Raw genomic sequence first — 21,826 nt, forward strand, 5'->3', positions numbered from 1 at the left:
ACTCAGATCTCCTTGATTCCAGGCTCTGCACTAAAAACATGTACTCATCGCTTAGTTGTCCAAGAAGCTGAGCATAAGTGATCCTGACACAACAGTGTCGCCGCGTGCGACCGCTGGCTCTGCTTATCTCACTCACTGTGCGTGCTACCAAAGCTTCAGCCTCCTCCCACCGCCTCGCCGGGAGCCGAGCTCCAGGACTAGCGGCCGGCCGGCCTCCCGGGCAGCCGCTCCCCGAGCTCCAGGACTAGCGGCCGGCCGGCCTCCCGGGCAGCCGCTCCCCGAGCTCCAGGACTAGCGGCCGGCCGGCCTCCCGGGCAGCCGCTCCCCGAGCTCCAGGACTAGCGGCCGGCTTCCCGGGCAGCCGCTCCCCGAGCTCCAGGACTAGCGGCCGGCCTCCCGGGCAGCCGCTCCCCGGCCAGGATCGCGGCCGGCCCGCACATTTCCGCCCGTCAGAGGAATGGGCGCGCATGCCCGAGGGTTGTACCATCCCCCGCGTTCTTGGCAACTACGCAGGCGCCCGGCCTCACAGCCGAGGGGCCGTTCCGGAAAGAAAGAGCCATTTGGCTTCTTCCTTAGGGGAATCTGGGGGAGCCCGGCGGCCCCCGCCCCGCCACGCCCCTCGGCTACGCCAACACTTAACATGGCCGCTTCCGGAAGCGAAGGAAGCGGGTCGGACCAGTTCTTCCGCCTGAGGGGCTTTAATTGCGTCCAAAAGCCGCCCAGCCCCGCCCCCGCGCGCTAGCCCATTGGTCCTTCTCCCGACACGCTCAGCTTCTCGCCTTTCCATTGGTTGGGAGCGGCCGAAGCGGCTTCAATTAGAGGGGAGCGTTTCTTCCGGACGCGAGCGGCTCCAGCATGGCGACCGATTCGCTGTCTCTGTTCACTGGCCTCGGCTTGAGCGAACACAAGGCGCGCGAGACGCTGAAGAACGAGGCGCTGAGCGCGCAGCTCCAGGCGGCGGCGGCGCAGGTAGCGAGCAGAAGCTGGCCCGGGCCCGCCCCCTCCCGCGTGCCCCAGCTGGGCTCGGCGTCCTGAGCCAACCCTCGCCCCTTCCCTGCTCCGCCTCCCTGCCGGAACCCCGCTGCTCCCTCGCCCGTGACCCCGGGGTGCCTCTCCCCACCCCCCCCTCCGCCTCCACAGCCCCTCCTTGAAGTCGGGCGTCCTCCCGCAGTGGCGCCCCCCACAACACCCTGTCTAGCCCCCGGGACTTGCCCCTCCCCCCCTCCACAGCCCCTCCTTGAAGTCGGGCGTCCTCCCGCAGTGGCGCCCCCCACAACACCCTGTCTAGCCCCCGGGACTTGCCCCTCCCCCCCTCCACAGCCCCTCCTTGAAGTCGGGCGTCCTCCCGCAGTGGCGCCCCCCACAACACCCTGTCTAGCCCCCGGGACTTGCCCCTCCCCCCCTCCACAGCCCCTCCTTGAAGTCGGGCGTCCTCCCGCAGTGGCGCCCCCCACAACACCCTGTCTAGCCCCCGGGACTTGCCCCTCCCCCCCTCCACAGCCCCTCCTTGAAGTCGGGCGTCCTCCCGCAGTGGCGCCCCCCACAACACCCTGTCTAGCCCCCGGGACTTGCCCCTCCCCCCCTCCACAGCCCCTCCTTGAAGTCGGGCGTCCTCCCGCAGTGGCGCCCCCCACAACACCCTGTCTAGCCCCCGGGACTTGCCCCTCCCCCCCTCCACAGCCCCTCCTTGAAGTCGGGCGTCCTCCCGCAGTGGCGCCCCCCATAACACCCTGTCTGGCCCCCGGGACTTGCCCCCCCCCCCCTCCAGGCTCTTCACCCAGTTTGTGCCCCAAGATGCGGATCCCTTGGGTCACGCCGCCTCCAACGTAGCCCTGGGCAGATGGGCTGCTCGCAGTAATGCCGCAGGTTAAGAGCGCCCGTCCCTTTGGAGAATCCCCTTCAGTGACCTGCCCCAAGCGCTGGCCTTTGCAGCGGGGGCCGGATGAGTAACAGACCTGTGAGTGGTGGGGCGCTGTCCGCTTCCTTCGGCAGGCTCAGCAGGCCCTGGGTCCCAGCATTGACAAGTCTACAGGAACGCTTCTGTACAACGTGGCCTCGCGCCTTAAGGACCCCCGAAGGCTGCCCTTCCTGGTGGGCTACGTCACCAGCAAGAAGATCCTCACGGACCTGCAGCTCAGCGGTGGGTAGGCCGGCCACTTCCCCCGATTCCGGAACAGCCCTACCACTTTATCCCATGCACCTGTAGCTCCTTGATGGCTGTTCTGCCTTGGCTTGCCCGCACCACTCAGGCTCTCCACGGAGCTCGTTAGCCCGCAGTGACTCATTCCTCAGCTCTTCCCCCAACCGTTCACCGCCCTGTATCCCTAAGCATAGGCGAGCTCCTCCTGCCCTAATCTGCTTAATTCGAGGCTGTCCTCCCTTCCTCTGCTGCTCCCCAGTCTCCTGGGTCTGTGATATCTGCAGACACCCGATCTGCTTGGCCCTGTGCTAGAACGGAAGGATGGCGCTTGTTCCCAGCATTACCGTCTTGTAGCTCAGTGGTGGTCCTAGAGCTTCCATCCCTGTAACTCTCACTGTGTCTGTATCTCCTCACCTCCATCATGCTCTTGTTTTCTCGACTTTGGGCCCATCCTGTCCTCCCATGGTTTTAGACCTCCTGCAGCTCAGTAGTGATGATGGGGCTCTTCCCCTTAGTTCTCAATGAATATTAGTGCCAATGGGAGCAAGGCATTGGGTATGCCAGCATGTCTCTATCTTCAAGGTGCGTATGCTCTAATGGAGAGGATAAGGGAGATACACAAGCATAAAATGAGGTGAAATACAAAGAGGCAATGGCTTCTATGAGTGTGTAGAGGCAGGACAGTGAGGGTTGCTATGGAAGACAGCAAGTAATTTGATTTTCATATAGGATATATTATAGAAATGAATATTGTAAAATATACCGTCCCATCCTTCACCTTACGTGTGTGTAGCTCATTGCTAAGTATTGGGCCTCTCGTTCTCATTCCTTTTAATTCCCAGACTCTGGTCTTTTATCTTCCTCTAAAAATACATTTTGGCTTAGATATAATATAATAGGCTTTACATTGAGTGAATATCCCAGCAAGACTAGTCCTGTCCTTCCCTAGGTTTTCTGGTGTAGAATTCAATCTCTTGTAACCAAAGTCTTGGCCATTTGAAATACTATTGGCAGCTCCAAGGCTGAAGATGTCTGGCTAATATTTGAAACTGCCCCTTTCCTGGTGTTGCTTTGTGTCTCAGCCTAAATTTTGGGTTAAATGTTAGGTGAATTTACCTCTGTATCCAGGCTTGCTTGTACTTTAGCATTAGCATGGCCCAGACTATCTCAGATTTAAGTGCATGAGAGTGTTTGATTGCATCCTGGCTGGTTCTTTTCTCAGCTGCCCTGGAATACCTTCGGAGCCACCCCTTGGACCCTATCAACACTACAGAATTTGAGCAGGAATGTGGTGTGGGGGTCACAGTGACCCCGGAGCAGATTGAAGAGGCTGTGAGTCCAAAGGAGAGGGATGATTTTGGGACTAGCCCCAGCTGGGGACTGGGGAATGCATGTTGGGGTCAAAGATTAGGGAGAGCAGTTTTGTTTGAGCCTGGTAGCATAGTGGAGTGCACCAGGTATAGTCCCTGGCACAGAAGCAATCTGGATGTTGGAAATGGCTGTGATTGTTGATTTCACCATTTTTGAGCCAGCTTGGGGTATTTTTCCATCCTTTATCCACCACCCTATCACTCTTTGAGAAAGCAATATATTATAATATTTTGGTATTAGGAGATGTGGATTTAACTCTTGAATCTTCTCTGACTCATATGTTGACTGTGTGACTTTGGATATGTCTGTTAACTCCTTTCACTCCCTGTCTTCTTTAAGATCAGATGGTTGGAGTAATTTAAGGTTCTTTTCTTATTTAAAATCCTGTGACCCTATTTTGTGTTGGTGTCCTTCTCTTTTGATGAGAAACTATCCTTGAGAGGCCGATGTAAATCTTTGTGTTTTCTCATCTCCCTGTAGGTTGAAACTGTAATTGGTCGGCACCGTGAACAACTTCTAAAAGAACGATATCATTTCAGCATGGGGGTGCTAATGGGTAAGTGTAGGATCCTCCTGGCCTGACTATCAGGCCACCTGATTAATAGGAAAAATGAGGATGCTGCTGACAATCTGCACTGAGCATTGGTTTTAGCCTCCCTCTTTTGAGATAGGTGGATCCTGATGGGGAAGTTGAGTTGAAGCTACAATGACATGCTGAAGGTCACAGAATCATAAAGTGGATCACAGAATGCGTTTCCAGACTTAAGTCTTCTGAGTCACAGTTTTCCTTACGCATCTGGCTGCTAGTAAAGGCTTCTAAACATAGTAGGCCTTTAGTAAAAGGTTTTAGAATTGAATTTACCGTTTTTGTTTTTGTTACTGTTGCCCTAGACCTTTTGGAAGGGATGGAAGAACTGAATATGTGGCCTTGGTTCTTGTAACTTAATGGGCTCTGAGACCAAGCACAGGCATCTTGTCTGCTTTTGGTTTGGCTCTAAAGCTAGATGAAAGGCCAGCTTTATCCATGAATTATTATTTTTTAAAATAATAGCTTTTTACTTTTCCAAATATACGCAGAGATAGTTTTCAAAATTCACCCTTGCAAAACCTTGTTCTAATTTTTTCCCCTCCCTCTCTCCTTCCCCCTAGACAGCAAGCAATCCAATATAAGTTTAAGATGTGTAATTCTTCTAAGTGTATTTCCACATTTATCATGCTGCATAAAAAAATTTAGATCAATAGAGGGGAAAAAAAAGCAAGTAAGCAATCATTCCTGAATTTTTTGGTTTTGACGCTAATACAATGCTGTAAAACAAATTATAAATTTCATGAATTAGGGCTGGATTTCCATGTTACTTTCTTACCAGGTTCTTCCAGGTTCTCAGCTTCCTAGTGTCTCCTCTTTCAGGTGAGGCGAGGACAGCGCTTAAGTGGGCAGATGGCAAGACCATTAAGAATGAGGTTGATATGCAGGTGGGTTTGTGTTTGTTAACATTTTAATTATGGTGGCCACTTTGGAACTTATCAGTCAGTCAGTTGATAAGCCATAGCACTAAGACTTAGCTTGGGCTGTGTGCCTATAGGCCAGTAAGTGTAGAGATGGAAGGAACTTAATTTTTTTCCTCTGAGGCAGTTGGGGTAATTGACTTGCCCAAGGTCACACAGCTAGGCAGTGCTAAGTGTCTGAAGTCAAATTTGAACTTGGGTCCTCCTGACTTCAGGGCTGGTGCTCTATCCACTGCGCCACCTAGCTGCCCCTGAAGGAACTTTAGATGTCTCCAAGACCAACCTTATTTTTGTTGAAGTATATAATGACCTCCTGGTCCTACTCATTTCACTCAGGATCAGTTCATGTAAGTCTCTCCAGGCCTTCTGAAATCCTCCTGCTGATCATTTCTTACCGAACAATAACATTCCATAATATTCATATACCACAATTTATTCAGCCATTCTCCAATTGATGGGCAGCCACTCAGTTTCCAGTTTCTGGCCACTACAAACAGGGCCGCCACAAATATTTTTGCACATACAGGCCCCTTTCCCTCCTTTAAGATCTCTTTGGGATATAAGCCCAGTAGAAACACTGCTAGATTAAAGGGTATGCACAGTTTGATAACTTTTTGAGCATAATTCCAGATTGCTCTCCAGAACTGGATGTGTTCACAATTCCACCAACAATCAATGTCCTAGTTTCCCACACCCCCTCCAACATTCTGCATTATCTTTCCCTGTCATTCTAGCCAATCTGACAGGTGTGTAGGGGTACCTCAGAGTTGTTTTAATTTGCATTTCTCTGATTAATAATGACTTCCAACCTTATTTTTTACAGAAAAGGAAACTGAGACCCTGAATGGTCAAGTGCCTTGTTCAAAATTATACAAGCAGTAACTGATGGTAGAAATGGGCTTAAAGCCAGGTCCTTTCCCCCTAAATCCTTTGTGTCCTTTCCCCTGATACATTACCTCCATTGATATACTGCCTCTTCAGCTGTCTGTAGGGTTCAGATCTGGCCTCAAATATTCAATAGCCGGGTGAACCTGTGCAAGTAATTTCACCCTGATTGCCTCCTTCTCTGTCCCTCCAAAAAGAAAAAAGATGACATTAAAGACTTGATAGAGGCCTTCTATCCCAGGAGCCCAGCAACCAAGAGGAAGGGATTGAGGGGGCAGTGGGTGCAAGGAAGGTTAGCACATAGCGTTGTGCTCATCACCCCTGAATCAGACCCGGCCTCAGCTTTGTTGTCCTGTCTTTGTTCAGGTTCTCCATCTTCTGGGCCCAAAGACAGAAGCCGATTTGGAGAAGAAGCCCAAGGTAGTGAGTAGCTACAGCTGCTGCACGTGTCTGGGACAAGCTGAGGGCATACAGGCTGGGTCAGGACCAGGACCTTTCTTCCTGGTTGCTCTGGGTTTGGGTTGTGCCCCAAAGGAAGCCAAGTCAGGCTGTTTGCTGCTTTCATTCTCTAGGCTGCCAAGATCCGACAGGAAGAGAAGGACTTGAAGGCATCGAGGACCACAGTGTCGAATGGTATGAATTAAGCTAGTTCCTAGTTTAATATCTGCCCCATGACCCCTCCAGTGACAATCCTCTTTTCTCTGTTCTTATTCCCTCTCTTTGTGGTGTGGTTGGTGCTGGGCCAGAGACTTCAGAACAAAACTACTTTTCTTGCCATATACAGTCCCAGCAAACCTTCCCACCCGACCCCCCCCAATGCATGGCCACCACAAGCCATCCCTTCCCCCTGAGTCCCATTATGCTTTCCAGGTATGTGAGAGTTTGATTTTAGCCTCCTTAGGGGTTAGCGGATCCTCTGATAGCATCCTGGGTCCAGGTAGCTCAGCACCTGTCCTGCTCTAGTACCTGTGAGATCACCAAGGGCCTTTATTGATCTCAGGATTGGGAGTGGTTCTGGAGGCTAGTTTCTATGGGACTGTCCTTTAGAATGCCAGGTCTCGTGTTTGTGACTACTTCTGCATCCCTCCTGGGTCTGGCCCCTGCCATAGCTCCTGCCCTTGGGAGGTTCATCTGAGGGAGTTTCTATCTTGGCCTGCTTCTCTCAGGCTCATCCTGGATGCCATGACTGGCTCTGAGGAAGGTTCCCTTCACCTGTCCCTCAGCAGTCAGGTGTATCGGGGTGCAGAGAACACTAGCACCTTTGCGGTGAGAGCTTGCTGGGCCCTTCTCAGGACTGCTCTTCTGCCATTGGTGTCCACTTGTAGCCACACTCAGGAAGGTGTTTTGGCAGACCGACTAAATCAGGTGGAGAGTAACTGACCAGCCTCAAACTCGCATGAGAACAGCTTGTTCCAGTGGCTGTGAAGGTGATGGAAGCAGGCTCTCTGGAGTGCCACCTGCATCCCAGGCCATCACCAGTCACTTTGACTTTTATCTTGCCAGTGGGCTTCACTTACTCGAAGAGAAAGTTGGGCTGATAGCTGTGCCAGTCTGCCTCGCTTCAGTCTGTTTCACTCAGAAGTCTAGATCTCACCCAGTGACAAGGAAATGAAAATGCAGGACTAACAAAAGGACCACACCTGCTCTGTGCACTGAAACTTCCCCTGCAGATGACAGCCCTTTCCCCCTCAGTTCTAGGACTTTTTAATGATCTTTTCATTTGAGTTCAGTTTTCTTCAGATCTAGGGAAAGCGTGGGTTTAACTTGCTGGGAGGAGGAGGTTACTTTCATTTCTGGCTGGAGTTGTCAGCCACCAGGTTCTTGGTGCTGCTTCTGAGCCTAATGGGCAGGTGTGTGCTCTGGAGGTTCCTGCAATGTATTCTGGCTTCTGTAGGTGAGGAATCTGTGTCATCTCTGTCTCTGATGGAACAGCTCAGGGGAGAAGCACTGAGATTCCACAAACCAGGTGAGCTTTGTGTGATCCAGTTGGGGGCTGGAGCAGAGAGCCAGGCCATCCTGGGTCTGGGAGATGAGATTAGTAGGCGTGGTGAAGCATCATGTGATCCTGAACTATTAAAGTATCTGACCACAGCGCCCATCACTCCCTAGCTCCCTGGGGAGGCTTCTTTGTGAAGTAGGGCTTCCTGTTGTGTCACTCTCTTGTGTGTTTGTCAAAAGCAGCTTTGGTAGGAGCCTCCTCCATGCTCCCCTTTCTCCTGCCTTTCTGACAATGTGGTATAGGCTCCAGCCCTAAGAAATTTGCTACTTTTTCCTGCCACCCTCTTCTAAGGAAACTCCTCCTCTATTTGATTTTTGCAGGGGAAAACTACAAAACCCCTGGCTATGTGGTCACACCCAATACCATGCCTCTGTTGCAGCAGCACTTGGAAATCACAGGGGGCCAGGTGCCTGGCCCTCCTTCATTTGGTGATGGGGGGTGGTAGGAGGGTTGCCCTGAGAACCACAGCCCAAGAGACCAGGGTTCTGGTGGGTAGGAGTGGCCACTGTCACCCTTGAAGCTGGGAAAGGAAGCACTTTGTGGGCATATAAGAGAAGCCTCCCTGGTGTTTCTGCTGGGGCCCAGATTCCCAATGTGGCCATGGAGAAAAGATTTAGGGGACTGCCTTTGATCTTGAGCGTCACACAGCCAAGTGACTCTAGGTCTTCTGAACCTTTTTCTCAGGTGCGAACACGATTCCCACCTGAGCCCAATGGAATTTTGCATATTGGACACGCCAAGGCCATCAACTTCAACTTTGGCTATGCCAAGGTAGGAGGCTGACCTGCTCTAGCCCTGTATTCTCACCGGTCTCAAGCTGGAAGGGGCTTGGGAGGCCATGGAATACAGCTCCCTCATTTTATAGAAGATGTAACAGGGCCCCCACAGAGTTTACATCTCGAGCTTAGGTCACCCAAGTACTGAATAGAGGAGAGAGTATTTGAACCCAAGTCCTTTGACTCCAAAGCTGGAATCTTTTCATTATACATGCTTCTTCCCCGTGGGATAGAGGGGGAGTCTTTCCTACTGTTATTGTGGAGAGCATTATGAACCACTGTGACCCAAAGACACAGTGGACATTTTCTGATTGTGATAGCTTTGGGGAGTAACCTAGTGAATGTGGCTGGTGACCTGGAACAGGATGATTTGCTCTCTGGTGATATGTTTGGGCCCAGTTTTCTCATCTGAAAAATGTGGGTCTGAGCCTAGATGACCTTTAAGGATCTTAAAATTTTAGTTTTATGCTTCAGTGAAGCTAGGGAGCAAGGTGACTCTGGTAACTCTGGCATAGGCACTTTTCCTTTGACTCTGGGAAAAGGCAGGACCTCACAGTGAGGGCAGTCGCTCTATGAGTGAGGGTGTACTCTGATCCAGCTGTTCCCTGTCTGCTGATTGGGAGATAGGCAAGTCACTCCTCAGGACCCTTTCAAACTATTGGTAGTTTGAGGGCAGAGAGATTGCTTGATGTTAATTCTTGTATGTCCAGAGGAGCATAAAGGTCACTCAGTGCCCAAAGTGAGTAGTTTCCCTCCAACCCCAGTTCCCCCTGCAAATAGGCTACACTTCTTGGGGCACAGCTGGCTCGAGCTTTGCCCAGGCAATTGAAAACTTTTCTCAGAATAGTGAACTGTTCTATTCCACTGACATCTGTGGAAGGGACTTGATGATAGTTGGTCTCTAACATGTTTTGGTTTTTAAAGCCCCTGTTATACATGTGAAATCGAACTATTAATTTATGACATATATGTATGTAACCTGGATAACTTAGAGTTTTGCTGGTAAGATTATTGTGGTTAGTGCTTTTAGAAACAAAGCTTTTTGCTGAAAAGTATTTTCCGATTTGAGAGAGAATTCAAATTCCTTTCTTGAATCTTAAAATACTTTTTTTCTATATGAGGCTTTAAATCTGCAAGTAAATAAAAGATAATTTTAACGGGGATACTCATCAAGTACTGGGGTCTATGAAAATGCCTGGTTTCTCTAGGCCAACAATGGAATCTGTTTTCTGCGTTATGATGACACAAATCCTGAGAAGGAAGAGGAAAAATACTTTACTGGAATCAGGGACATGGTAGAATGGCTGGGTATGGAGTCTGGGCCAAGATGGGCTAACAGGAGGTGGGGAGGAATGGGGTGGGGAGGAATGGGAGGATGAGTTTGGGTAAATGGGCTTGGGGGAATTTTTCTCACTCAGGGACTGACTGTCTGGGTCTCTGGTGTGGCAGGTTACAAGCCCTACAAAGTGACTCATGCCTCAGACTACTTTGACCAGCTGTATGCCTGGGCCGTAGAGCTCATCCATAGGTAATACAGGGGTCTCCTTGGAGGAGGGTGGGGGCTACAAGGAGAAGGGAAGTCTTCAGTTCTTTGGGAGACAACTGGGCTCCGTGGAGAGCGGAAGGAGCTGGCAGGGCTCCTGGCGTTTCTGTGGGCAGAGCAGATGGCTCCTGGGTGCTGCTTACCACCAGCAAGGAGCTGATGTTCCTTCTGCTCCCGCAGGGGTCTTGCCTATGTCTGCCACCAGCAGGGAGAAGAGATTAAAGGCCACAATCCTCCACCCTCCCCATGGCGAGATCGGCCGGTGGAAGAATCTTTATTGCTTTTTGAGGTGAGTTGACCTTTGACCCTAACTTGGAGGGGTTTCCTGGGGCCAGATTGTGAGTGGTTGTCTGCTTTTGCTCAGGGAATGAAGAAGGGTAAGTTTGCTGAAGGAGAGGCCACGCTGAGGATGAAACTTGTGATGGAAGATGGGAAGATGGACCCGGTGGCCTATCGAATCAAGTACACGCCTCATCATCGAACTGGCGACAAGTGGTGGGTGGCTCCCCCGGGCTCTCGGAGGGGCCAGGTTCGGGGCCAGTCAGGTGCCGTCCTCTGCTCATGGGCCTCTGTCCTTGGTCTCTCGCTGCAGGTGCATCTACCCTACCTATGACTACACACACTGTCTGTGCGACTCCATTGAGCACATCACTCACTCCCTTTGCACCAAAGAGTTCCAGGCCAGGTAAGTACCTAGCCAGGGTCTTTAAGCTTTTTTAGGTAGGCTCATTTTTCTCCTTCATGGTAGGGCTAGAGAGTGACTGGGGTACAGATGTGGGGAAGAACCTGATTGGGTGGAGGTGGGGCATGGGGTGGGGGAAAGGGTTCTTGAAAGCCTGGGCTGGGCTTAGCCATGTTACCCAGCCGGACTCTTGAGAGACCATCCTGGAGTACCTGTCGTCCTCAGGCGCTCCTCCTATTTCTGGCTTTGCAATGCGCTCGACGTCTACTGCCCAGTTCAGTGGGAGTATGGACGCCTCAATCTGCATTACACGGTTGTCTCCAAGCGGAAGATCATTCAGTTGGTGGAGGCTGGTGTGGTCAGGTGAGAGGCCTGTGAGAGTGAGTAGCAGTGACACAGTACAACTGTGGTCCTGAAAAGGCTTGGATGGTGGTGAGGTGGGGCATTTTCCAAGATGGCAGAGGGAAGAATACCAGATTTTGAATCTGAAAATCAGGGTTCACATCCTGACTGTGATCCTAGACAAAATCCTTCTTTGTGGGACTATTTCCTCATTTACAAAATTATAAGTGAAGGTTGGGTTCAAGATGGTTTGGTCTCAAGAAGGGTAGAGTACTGGTAAAGCCACAATGAGGAAAAAAAAAGAGAGCCAGGGCCTGGGCCTTCACCCACACCTAGAATACTGATTGTGTGATGAATTCTACTTTCCTCTGCTTGGAGGGTTGGATCTCCTCTCTCAGATCACATAGGTGGTCTGTGTGCATCGAGCCCTACCGTCAGGGTGTCAATGGCAAGGATCCTGCATTGAAATCCTGGCTCTCCACTTACTGAGTGAATGAGGAAAAGACTTCAGTTTTTCATGGCCACAGTTTCTTCCACTGTAAACTGAGACATTTGGACTAGAGATCTTTCAGGAAAATCTATTTTTACTATATAGTAGAAAAAACTCTGGATTCATGGTCAGAAAACCTTGGGCAAGTTACTTCACCTATCTTTTAAGTTCTCAGCATCTGAGGCTACTCCTCTTTGCCTCATTGGTATTTGTGTGGAAAGCACTTTGAAAAAATTAATTTTTTTTTACTCAGTAATTAATATCCTCACAGTTAAGGGAAGCTCCCTTATAAATCTGCATCGTATAAGCCAGAGACAGCTTGATTTGGAGTCATTTATTCTTTGTGTGATAGGAAAAGCCACAAGAGTAGAAATGGAGCTTTTGCTCCCTCATTTGTAAAATGGGGACGGCATGCCTGGGATTTTTACCTCACAGTGGGGAGATGAAGTACCTAAAACTCAGCATGCCTTAGAATGTTCCATGAAAGTCAGTTCCACACCTCAAACTCTTGATTCCCATGATTTTTAAGGCTCTTTGGTGATGATTGCACACAGTTCAGGGTTGTGCGTACAGGAGCCCCATCTCAGGCAGGTATTCGTTCTGTGTTGCAGGGACTGGGATGATCCTCGGCTCTTCACACTCACAGCACTCCGACGTCGAGGCTTCCCTCCTGAGGCGATCAATAACTTTTGTGCCCGGGTAGGTATGGGAATGCCCAGGGACCTACTAATCCTGTGCCTAGGAGCCTTTGTGTGGCTTGAGACCCAGTCTGGGGCTGGTTGGCCACTGACTGACTTTTTTCTGGCTTTTTTTCCTGGCAGGTGGGTGTGACTGTTGCACAGACAATAATGGAGCCTCATCTGCTAGAAGCCTGTGTTCGAGAAGTGCTGAATGATGGGGCCCCTAGGGCCATGGCTGTACTCAAGCCACTTCGGGTCACCATTACCAATTTTCCAGGCAGCAAGGTTAAGGGCAGGCAGAGGGAATCAATCTGGGGAATGAAGCTAGAGACAAGTACTACTGGGGTTTCCTGGAATTCAACTGTATCTACTCTGTTTCCTTGTCCCATAATCCCTTGCTCTTCTCTGTCTGGTGGTGATTTTCATCCACGTACAACTTTGTATTTTGCTATTCCTACTATGGAGGAAGGTTTTGGACGAGAAGCAGCATGAAAGGCCTTTGGATTTAGAAGTTCTAAACTTAAATTCCAGTTCTACTACTGGTATCCTATATGATCTTAGGCATATTATTTAATGTCTGGAAATGAATGCTATGCTTCCTTACCTATAAAACCAATTGGTACAACCAGATAAGTTGTTAATCTCCCTTCCAGCCTTAAATCATGTGTGATCCTCTATCTCCCTGTGCTTTCTTCTCTGCTACAGGCAATTGATGTCATTGTACCCAACTTTCCTGCTGATGAGACCAAAGGTTTTCACCAGGTCCCCTTTTCACCCACAATCTACATCGAGCACACAGACTTTAAAGAGGTTAGGGGTGGGGTAGGGTTTGGTTTCTTGTCCTGGATTTCTGCTTCTTCATGGTTCTCTTGGACCTAAGGGGAGAAGGGTGGGATGGGAAAGAAGGCTTGATCACTTTCTCCAAGCCTTTTAACAGGTTTGAACTCTATGGCTGGTACCCATGAGTACAGGCCCAATAAAATAGAACTTTAGTACCATGTCAGAATTTTGGTAACTTCTAGGCTGTCTCCAAACCTTCTAATAGGCCAGTTACCTTGAATGTGCCTTTCCCAGAGTCATCTTGTGTCTCAGTTGCTTGATTCTTAACTACTCTCTTGGGACGAGGTATCTCATGAGGCAAGAATTGGGCATCTAAGAAAGCTACTAGTATTTTTTTCCTTGGTGTTGACGCAACTTTCTTTGCAGGAGCCAGAAAAGGGTTACAAACGTCTTGCACCAGGCCAGCCAGTAGGTCTGAGACACGCGGGTTACATTATTGATGTACAGAATATCATTAAGGTGAGAGGTGTCCACCTCCCAAGACACATAGTTCTGGAATTGGGCTTACCTATTCTGTTGGCAATAATCTGATTTTCCTCAATTACTCCAAGTGATTCGGGAGAAATCAAGGATAGAGCCCTTCCAGAGTGAATTGCCATTCATTCTTTCATCTCTTGCTCCCCCCAACACAATATTTTATAGCAGGCAGAATAGGGGAAATCTTGTCAACAGGATGACCAAAGAAGGACTTCTGGTACCCCAAAGGTTCTAGGAGGTCTGGAAATCAGACAGTAAAGAACAGCCATTCTAGAGAACTTAGTGACTTGATTTCTCCTTTTTTTTTTTTTTTTTTTCTTTTAAAATAAAGAATGCTAGTGGGCAAGTTACTGAGCTGGAAGTGACATGCAGCAAGTCAGATGCTTCTGAGAAGCCCAAAGCTTTTATACACTGGGTTTCTGAGCCCCTGAAGTGTGAGGTCCGAATCTACGAGAGGCTGTGAGTCTGGGGATCAGAAACTGGGAAAAGAGTAATTTATTTTGGGCTTAGGGTTAGCCTTAGAGAATTCAATTATCAATTATTGGGAAGATATAAGAGAGAACTGGGTTTCTGACCAGCAATCATGGAGCCTCATAAAATGAATATGATTGCAGATTCCAACATAAAAACCCTGAGGATCCTTCTGAAGTGCCTGGTGGATTCTTAAGTGACTTGAACCCGGTGAGTATACACTGGGGAGTAAGGAAGTAGCCATTGGATTTTGGGTGATTTTTCCTCCCATGAAAGGGCTATGAGTGGAAGCATTGTAGGATCCTTCTATATATATCCAGAAAATAGTGTCTGGGGGAATGAGCCCCCCTCCCCCCCCCAACTTCTCTAAATCTTGCACAAAATAATCTAATACATGTGTGTCCTACAGGATTCTCTGTGTGTGATTGAAGATGCCTTGGTGGATTGCTCTGCACAAAATAATCTAATACATGTGTGTCCTACAGGATTCTCTGTGTGTGATTGAAGATGCCTTGGTGGATTGCTCAGTCAGTGGTGCAAAACCTTTCGATAAATTCCAGTTTGAACGCCTGGGCTACTTCTCTGTGGATCCAGACAGTTCAGAAGGAAAGGTCAGCCAATACTTTCCCTTCCTTTCCTCCCTGCCCAATCTAGCCCAGGGCACCTGCTTTCATCCAAATTCTTACTTAAAGAGTAGGCACTGAGGGCTTAGCCACTCAGCTATTTATCCCTTTCTCTCAGCCAAAGTTCAGGAAATATCAGCACATCATTACAGTGCCAGGGATCAAGCAGAAATTCACTGTGTTTTCAGAGGAAACAATACCATGTGAAAAATCTTCTCTTTACTGTCAGCAAGGGGCAGGAACTTGGGTGTCAATAGACATGGATTCTAGGTCCTGCTCTAACACTTACCTTGGGCAGCCCCCTTTCCCTTTCTTGATTTATCTAAATTAATGATTTATCTAAATCAGTGTTTTAATCACTTAGGGTGCCTTTCTCTGACATACATTTCAGCCCTTCCATGCTCTTACTAGACATTTTCTGGAATAACTGACTCAAATTCATCACTGTGCTCAGTACCCTGTTGCTGAGCTCCCCCAGACTGAACTAGGCTAGGCTTCAGAGACTATCGATACATCTCTGAAGCCTTCCCAGTTTGTTAGGAGCTTTCAGAATTTGTTGTTGAGATTGGCTAGGTCTCAAGAATAGAGTATTATCTTCACACCATGAAGAGCTCTGCCTATGACAAGAGTATATCTCACTGGATAGTGAAGTGATTTATAATGAGATCAGACTTTTGAAGGCTAGAGGGAATGTTCATTTCTTGGGACTTCATGTTTGGCCAATCTAAATTTTGCCTAAAGGCTCTGTGCCCCTGTGTATGTGGCCTAATTCCTCTTTTCTCTCACTCTCTAGCTTGTTTTTAACAGAACAGTCACTCTGAAGGAGGACCCTGGAAAAATGTGAATGCCTTGAGTCCAGGATGATGTTATCAATCTGGAGGAAAGGAGAAGACACATCTACCTTTGCCTTATCAGGGCCAGACTTGGCCATGCTAATCTGCAGTGCCATCTCAGGATGACCAATAAAGAATAGCAGTTTTTCTTGGAGTCTGTCCTAAGTGAATTGGGGCAGGGGATGGTGGTGAACACTATTCATACATAGGCTTTTTGGTCTGAGAAGATGGATCAGAGAAATCTTTTCGACTTGGAGCTAGTGGCCGCTGTATTTATAAACTAGGCTTTGCTTTGGTTTCCTTCTATCTAGCAATCCTTTTCCCTTTCTCTCTGTGGATTTTGAATTAATGAGCCAGAAATGTGGCTTAAACCCACTTTGGCTCCTTTGGGCAGAGCCAAGCACTTACTTTTGGTCATCTTCTCTTTAATCTTCCTATCTGCTTCTACAGCACTGATGAGCAGCCGGGGAGAAAGAGAGCAGATTAATTTTCCCACTTTTTCCACCTTGGCTCAGGATTGTTTTTCTCTTCCTCTTTGCTCCCAGTGGGAGAGGAGGGACAGGTAGTGGAGGAGGCTATTAGGGCACTGTGGCCCAAAGCCAAGAAAATGCCTTTTGATGACCCAGTCAGGGACAGTAAATGGTCTTGGATGAGATCATAGTTACGGGATTGAATTACTCATTTAGCATTTATTAGAAATATACTGTATTGCTATACAGTGGTAGGTGCTAGAAATACAAATACAACGGAAATGATTCCCCCTCAAAGAATTTTAATGGGAGTAGTCCAGAAACACCTTTTTGGTCCCTTAAATAATTTCATCGCCATAAAATAGTTTCCTTGAGATCAGAGGTGCTTGTTTTGGGTTGTGCCATGTATCCTCTGAATAAATGTTCAGGTGGAACTTGAGAGGCTAATTCAACCCCTGTTTTATAAAAGAAGGAACGAGCCCAGACAAAAAAGTGTAATAGCAGCAGTCAATGGCAGCACCAGCATGCGAGTCCAGCTCCTTTTCCAGGGCATCCCTGTCCAGTGCTCCAAGACCAGATCATTAAGGAATGCCATGTTCAGGACTCAGTCGAGACTAAGGGACAAAAGAGTTTGGACACAGGCTCTGCTAGTTTGTCCTAAGGGATCAGCTGTCTGCACCATTCAGAGGAAAGAAGTTCTCTAGGATCTGCTCCATCAGCAGGCAGAAGCAGAAGTGCATGCCCTGGCTGACATTCTGGCCTCACCCTCTCTGCCCTTCTTGGGAGCAGGCTCATGCTCTGCCTTCCTTGGGGTCCTTTCCCCGAGTCCTGCAGTCCCTATTCTAAAGGCCGGGAGTGTGTCTGCAGCTTTAACATCCTCCACATTTCCCACTGTATACAAACACCAAAGTCACCCAGGGTCTGGTTTAAGGTGGACTGCGTGGAGCTGTGGGCTTGCTGCCCCCTGCTCCGAAGGGGCCTGCACCGCTCCCCCGGGACTCTTTCCCAAGAGGATCGGGCCCTCCCTCTCCCGGGAAAGCTAATCATTTAACCAGTGCCGAGGTGGCGGCTCTGGAGCCGCCGGGCCCTGGAGTCACCGAGGACCCCGGAGCCTGCAGGGCATCAGTTCCGGGCCACCTTAAGCAGGGATGCTGGTGCAGCCGAGTAGGAGGTTGTTTCGCTGAGTATGGGAAGAGAGGGGGTAGAAAGGGCTCGAGTCTCCCGCCACGATGGCCTGTAGTGAAACCTCCCAGGACTGGGGCCAGGGCAGTGTGGGGTCTGGGCTGGACAGCCCTGGCAGCTGGTGCTGGGAACCAGGGCCCGCCAGGTGAGGGGCAAGGGTATAGTAGACCCAGGGAATGGTGGAGGATGGGCTTCAGCCCCAGGCACGGTCGTCTTGCTTTTCTTTCACAGCATGGGAGGAGAAAGTCGGCCCCTCCTCCTCGGGGTCCATGCCTGCGATCCCGTTTGGCCTGCTGTGCCTTCCCGGTGACCTGCACTGCAGGCTCAGGCCCGCTCGCCGATCTCTTCCAAGGGTGGTGCAAAACAATCCTTTGGATGCCTTCCCTGGGGAGCCTTCCTCCTTCCGAGGCCTCCAATTTGGGACTGATCCAGGCGCCTATCCCAATCCAAGCTTTCCTTGGGGTCGCTGGCCCCTCCCCTCCTTCAGGCTCCCCATTCCGCGGCGGCTCCCTCCCCTCCCTGCTCGGCGGGTGGCTCCTAGAATTGCCCACTCCCCCACTCCGCCTCCCGCCCCCGCCGTCCCAGAGGAGGAACGGCCTCGGTTGTCTCGAGGGGGTCCATTCTGAACGCCTGCTCTAGTGAATTGGCCATAGGGACACCCGGGCCGAGCTCTTGCAGCCTCAAGGCCTGTCAGACGAGGACCGGGGAGGGAAACTGAGGCCGAGAGCTGTTCGCAGTTCTGACCTGCTGGGAGCAGCATTGGGGAATAGCGGAGATGTTCTATAGATGATCTATAGATTAAAGGAAGAAAAAAGGGTGGGAAAAAGAAATCCACTGATTCGTTTCTGCTGTCTTGAATGTCTAAGGACGCTCGGGGGCTGCAGCAGAACGCTTTCCCTTTAAGGCGGGCCGGGAGGCCCCTGTTAGTTCTCGCGGGATTTGCCTTTTCTGATCTCGCGAGAGAGGAGCTCGGCGCCCATTGGCTATCGGGGTTGAATGTAAGATGGCGCCCAGGGAGCTGTGAGGGGAAAATCCTGTCGGTCTCGAAGCGGCGACGGTAGAGCAGGGGCCCGAGGCGGCACGGAGGGGCCCGTGGGCGGAGCGGCGGCGGCGGCACTCGGTAAGAGCTGTGGCGCGGGTGAGGAGGGTGCCGGGGGCGCCACGGCGCGAGTGAGTGAGCGAGAGGGTGCCGCCGCCGCTACCACTACACAACGGCGGAGGGAGCTGAGGGGAGCGGGCCGAGTCTACTGGGCCCTGGAGGGTGCGGGGCGGCTCCGGTCAGTCGAGTATAGCACTGTTCTCTCGCGCGACCCCGCTGCCCAACCCTCTTCCTCTGGGTTAGCTGGAGAGGTGCTGGTGGTGAGGGCTGCGTTTGTGAGCTCGGGCCTGGCCTCGGAGGTGGGGTGGGGGGGAGGGAGGAGGAGGGCAGGCGGGTGCGCGCGCGCAAAGCGGGTTCTCTCCCGCTGGCGCGCGCCGCCGTTCTAAGTGAGCGCGGGCCTGGGCCTGGGGAAATTGGTGGGGGGTGATAGGTGGGTGGGAAATCTGGTCTATTTCTTTGCCAGGCGTGGGGGCGCGCCCGGATGGAGGGGGCGGGGCGCCCCGCGGGCACTGGGCTGTGGCTCTCGGGCCGACGGGGAGGGGCGCGCCCGGGGCCTGCCTTCACTGCACCTCTGAAGAGCCTGCCACCGTCTTCCCAACCTCCCTCCCTCCCCGCCCCCGATGGTTCAGTTGTTGTAGGGGCGAACCTCGCTTGCTGTTTGGCCGAGGCAGGCGCGAGCTCCGGCTTGGGAGGGAGCCTCGCCCCGGTTGCGCAGGGAAAGGGGGGGGGGGGAGCGGGCACGCGCTGCTTGCTCAGGCGCGGCGCCGTCCTCACCCCCGCCCCCTCCCGCTTACCGACGTTCCCCTGGGCCCGGCCCGGCTGTGGTCACCGTGACGTTTGGATGGGGCTCAGCTCTTTTTCAGCAGGGGACAGGGTGGGGGATGGGGGGCCCTTGGGCAGGGTTGGCCCTTTATCCTCGACTGGGATCCAGTGACCGGAGGGCTGAGGAACCGGGGCGTGAGCTTACTGGAGAACCGGGAGCTACGGCTCTCTGGCCCTTCGGAGGAGGGAGACCAAAGCACTGCCTGGAGCCTTTCTCCATATCTGCTGCTTGTTCTGTCGCTTTTTATGTCGATGGGGTAATTTCCTTATAAAAGAATTCCTTCGATTCATACTTGTCTCCTAAAAATTGATTCTTCTGTAAGCACACCACGCAGTGCATTTCCACTGTACTCTTATTGCCCAGAACTGGGAAGAATCACTGGGGGAACTACCTCTGTAATTTTCGACCTGTCATCTTACCTCCTGGGTTTTATTTGTTGGTCTAAGGGCCAGAGGTTGCTCCTAGAAAGTTAAGAATGACAAAACAAAAAAGATCCTTTCTTTTGTCTTCTCACAGAATCTGTAGAAATCTAGAGGAAAAAATGATAAAGGAATTTTTAAAAACTCATTTTCAGAAGAACTTGCCGCTTTAAGGGTTGCAGAATTATACAGGCCACATTTGGATTTATTTCCACATTTTCACAGATTTGAGTCCTATCTTCCTTTGTATATTGTGTTATACATGACCTGCAATGATCTACCTGAATTTTAGATAAAATGACTCCAAATCTGTTTGGACTTAAGCTTTGTGGAGGAAATAAGGGGATGTTAGCAAAAATTGGGGAAAAACTTAGGAGTTTGGTAATAATGGAAAACTTGAATTTCCATATTATCCATTAAAAGTCAGAATATAAAGAGGATGGAAAGAACTTATTTGCTGTTCAGAATGTTACATTAAGAGCTCAGGGCAACCATCAGAATACATAAAACATATTGAGTGAAGGTTCACATCCTAGAAGTATTTGTGCCTATTAAATTTAACATTGCTTTTTTTTTTTTTTTTTTTTTTTTTTTTTAAAGTTCTGCATACTATCCTGAATATTTTCTGGAGTCAAGTTCTGCATACTATCCTGAATATTTTCTGGAGCCATTAACGAGAACTTTGCATTAGCCTTAAGGTTGAAATGTCTTTATATTCAGCAACAGGTTATGTTTCTTTCTAAATGTAAGAATATTGGTGAATGTGCCAAATTTCAGGATTAGGATTCAGGATTTCTACAAACTATAACTAATTAATTAGATTGAATTTAAACTATTGAATTGGCCAAAAGAGAACTGTCATAATTATGTTAAATTTTACTCTATGATTATGTTACTTGATATAAAAAATATCAACCTTAGCTTTAATCACATAAGGGCTACTTTGTTCCCCTTCCTAAATATGGAATAGGATTAGTTCAGTACAACAACCTCTTATTTCCTGTATGATTTCAAATAACAGATTAGAGAGACATTATGGTGTAGTGGAGTGTTGGGCTTTGAATTAGGAGACTTGAGTTCAAATTCCAGCTCTACATCTCGACAAATGGACAAATCTTTTAATTTGTTCCCTCAGCATAATAGATGCACTTCTGCCTCATAGGAGTTTGATAAAAGAGAAAGCTGAAGCTTAGAAAAAGTTTATTTTCCCTGCTTTCAGCTTCAACACTAGGGGTACAAACTTTTAAATCAAAAGATTTCCTTAAGTCTGCGAATTGCATTTGCAATATGTTGGAAATTTACCTGTTGTCTTCCTATGCCCAAATGATGCTTTTTCTATTACTTTGGCTCTTCACCCAGCAAAGTATATTTAGAGCATAATATTCATAGTATTTTTATATGACTAGGCTTCTTGTTATTAACTTTTCCTTTCTCTTTTTCTAATATGTTTACACTGGAGCCTGCTTCCTTTTTTTTTTTTTTTTTTTTTTTTGCTTTATGAATCAAGTTGGAAGAGAAAATAAGTGCAAAAGGGAAAAACTATGGGAGTGATTAAAAAAAAAAACAGAAAAGAAGTGAACATAACATGTGTTGATTTACATTCAGTCTCCTTAGTTCATTTTCTGGATGCAAATGGCATTAAGCCCAAAGTCTATTGGGATTGCTTTGAATCACTGAACCACTGAGAAGAACAAAGTCTTTCATAATTGCTCATTGCACATTCATGCTATTATTTTGTATAATGTATTGCGGTTCTGCTTGTTTTGTTCAGCATCAGTTTATGTAAATCTTTCCAAGCCTTTCTAAAATCAGCTTGTTCATCATTTTTTATAGAAGAATAATATTCCATTACCTTCATATACCACAACTTAGTCAGCTATTCCCCAATTGATGGGCATCTACTCATTTTCCAATTCTTTGCTATCACAAAAAGTATTGCTACAAACATTTTTGCACATGTGGGTCATTTTCCCTCTTCATGATCTCTTTGGCTTACAGACCCAATTATGGCACTGCACAGTTTGATAGCCCTTTGGGCATAGTTCCAGATTACTCTTCAGAGTAGTTGGATCATTTTCACAATTCCACCAACAGTGCATTAGTGTTTGAGTTTTCATACATTCTCTCCAACATTTATCATTATCTTTTCCTGTCATCTTAGCCATTCTGAGAGGT

At 49.1% G+C, this 21,826-nt stretch overlaps 2 protein-coding genes across 4 annotated transcripts in view; both read left to right on the forward strand.

Annotated features, from left to right (window-relative positions):
* The first annotated feature begins 812 nt into the window (after positions 1–812).
* On the forward strand, positions 813–15,812 carry QARS1 (glutaminyl-tRNA synthetase 1). Of its 2 annotated transcripts, none has more exons than XM_031959477.1 (24): positions 813–969; positions 1,993–2,140; positions 3,363–3,472; positions 3,992–4,067; positions 4,920–4,984; positions 6,269–6,325; positions 6,475–6,535; positions 7,797–7,868; positions 8,222–8,307; positions 8,586–8,672; positions 9,886–9,985; positions 10,127–10,205; positions 10,401–10,509; positions 10,585–10,715; positions 10,813–10,905; positions 11,128–11,265; positions 12,346–12,433; positions 12,556–12,699; positions 13,120–13,224; positions 13,621–13,713; positions 14,063–14,190; positions 14,346–14,412; positions 14,688–14,813; positions 15,619–15,812. In XM_031959477.1, exons 1-24 carry the CDS (start codon positions 856–858, stop codon positions 15,667–15,669), a joined length of 2,328 nt encoding a protein of 775 aa, XP_031815337.1. In that variant the 5' UTR covers positions 813–855; the 3' UTR covers positions 15,670–15,812. The 2 variants fall into 2 exon arrangements, with proteins under 2 accessions (XP_031815337.1, XP_031815342.1); XM_031959482.1 differs by having other exon boundaries at positions 6,269–6,322.
* Positions 15,813–17,279: 1,467 nt separating this feature from the next.
* The window catches only part of QRICH1 (glutamine rich 1), a 72,170-nt gene continuing 67,623 nt past the window's right edge, over positions 17,280–21,826 (forward strand). The window contains exon 1 of one of the 2 annotated variants that reach the window (XM_031959459.1): positions 17,280–17,455. The gene's annotated coding sequence lies outside the window, so the exon portion shown is untranslated. Of the gene's footprint in view, positions 17,456–17,887; positions 18,431–21,826 lie in introns of those variants that run through there. The other variant, XM_031959465.1, reaches the window with a different exon arrangement.

Source organism: Sarcophilus harrisii, chromosome 1, assembly GCF_902635505.1.
Source record: "Sarcophilus harrisii chromosome 1, mSarHar1.11, whole genome shotgun sequence".
Lineage (NCBI taxonomy): Eukaryota > Metazoa > Chordata > Mammalia > Dasyuromorphia > Dasyuridae > Sarcophilus > Sarcophilus harrisii.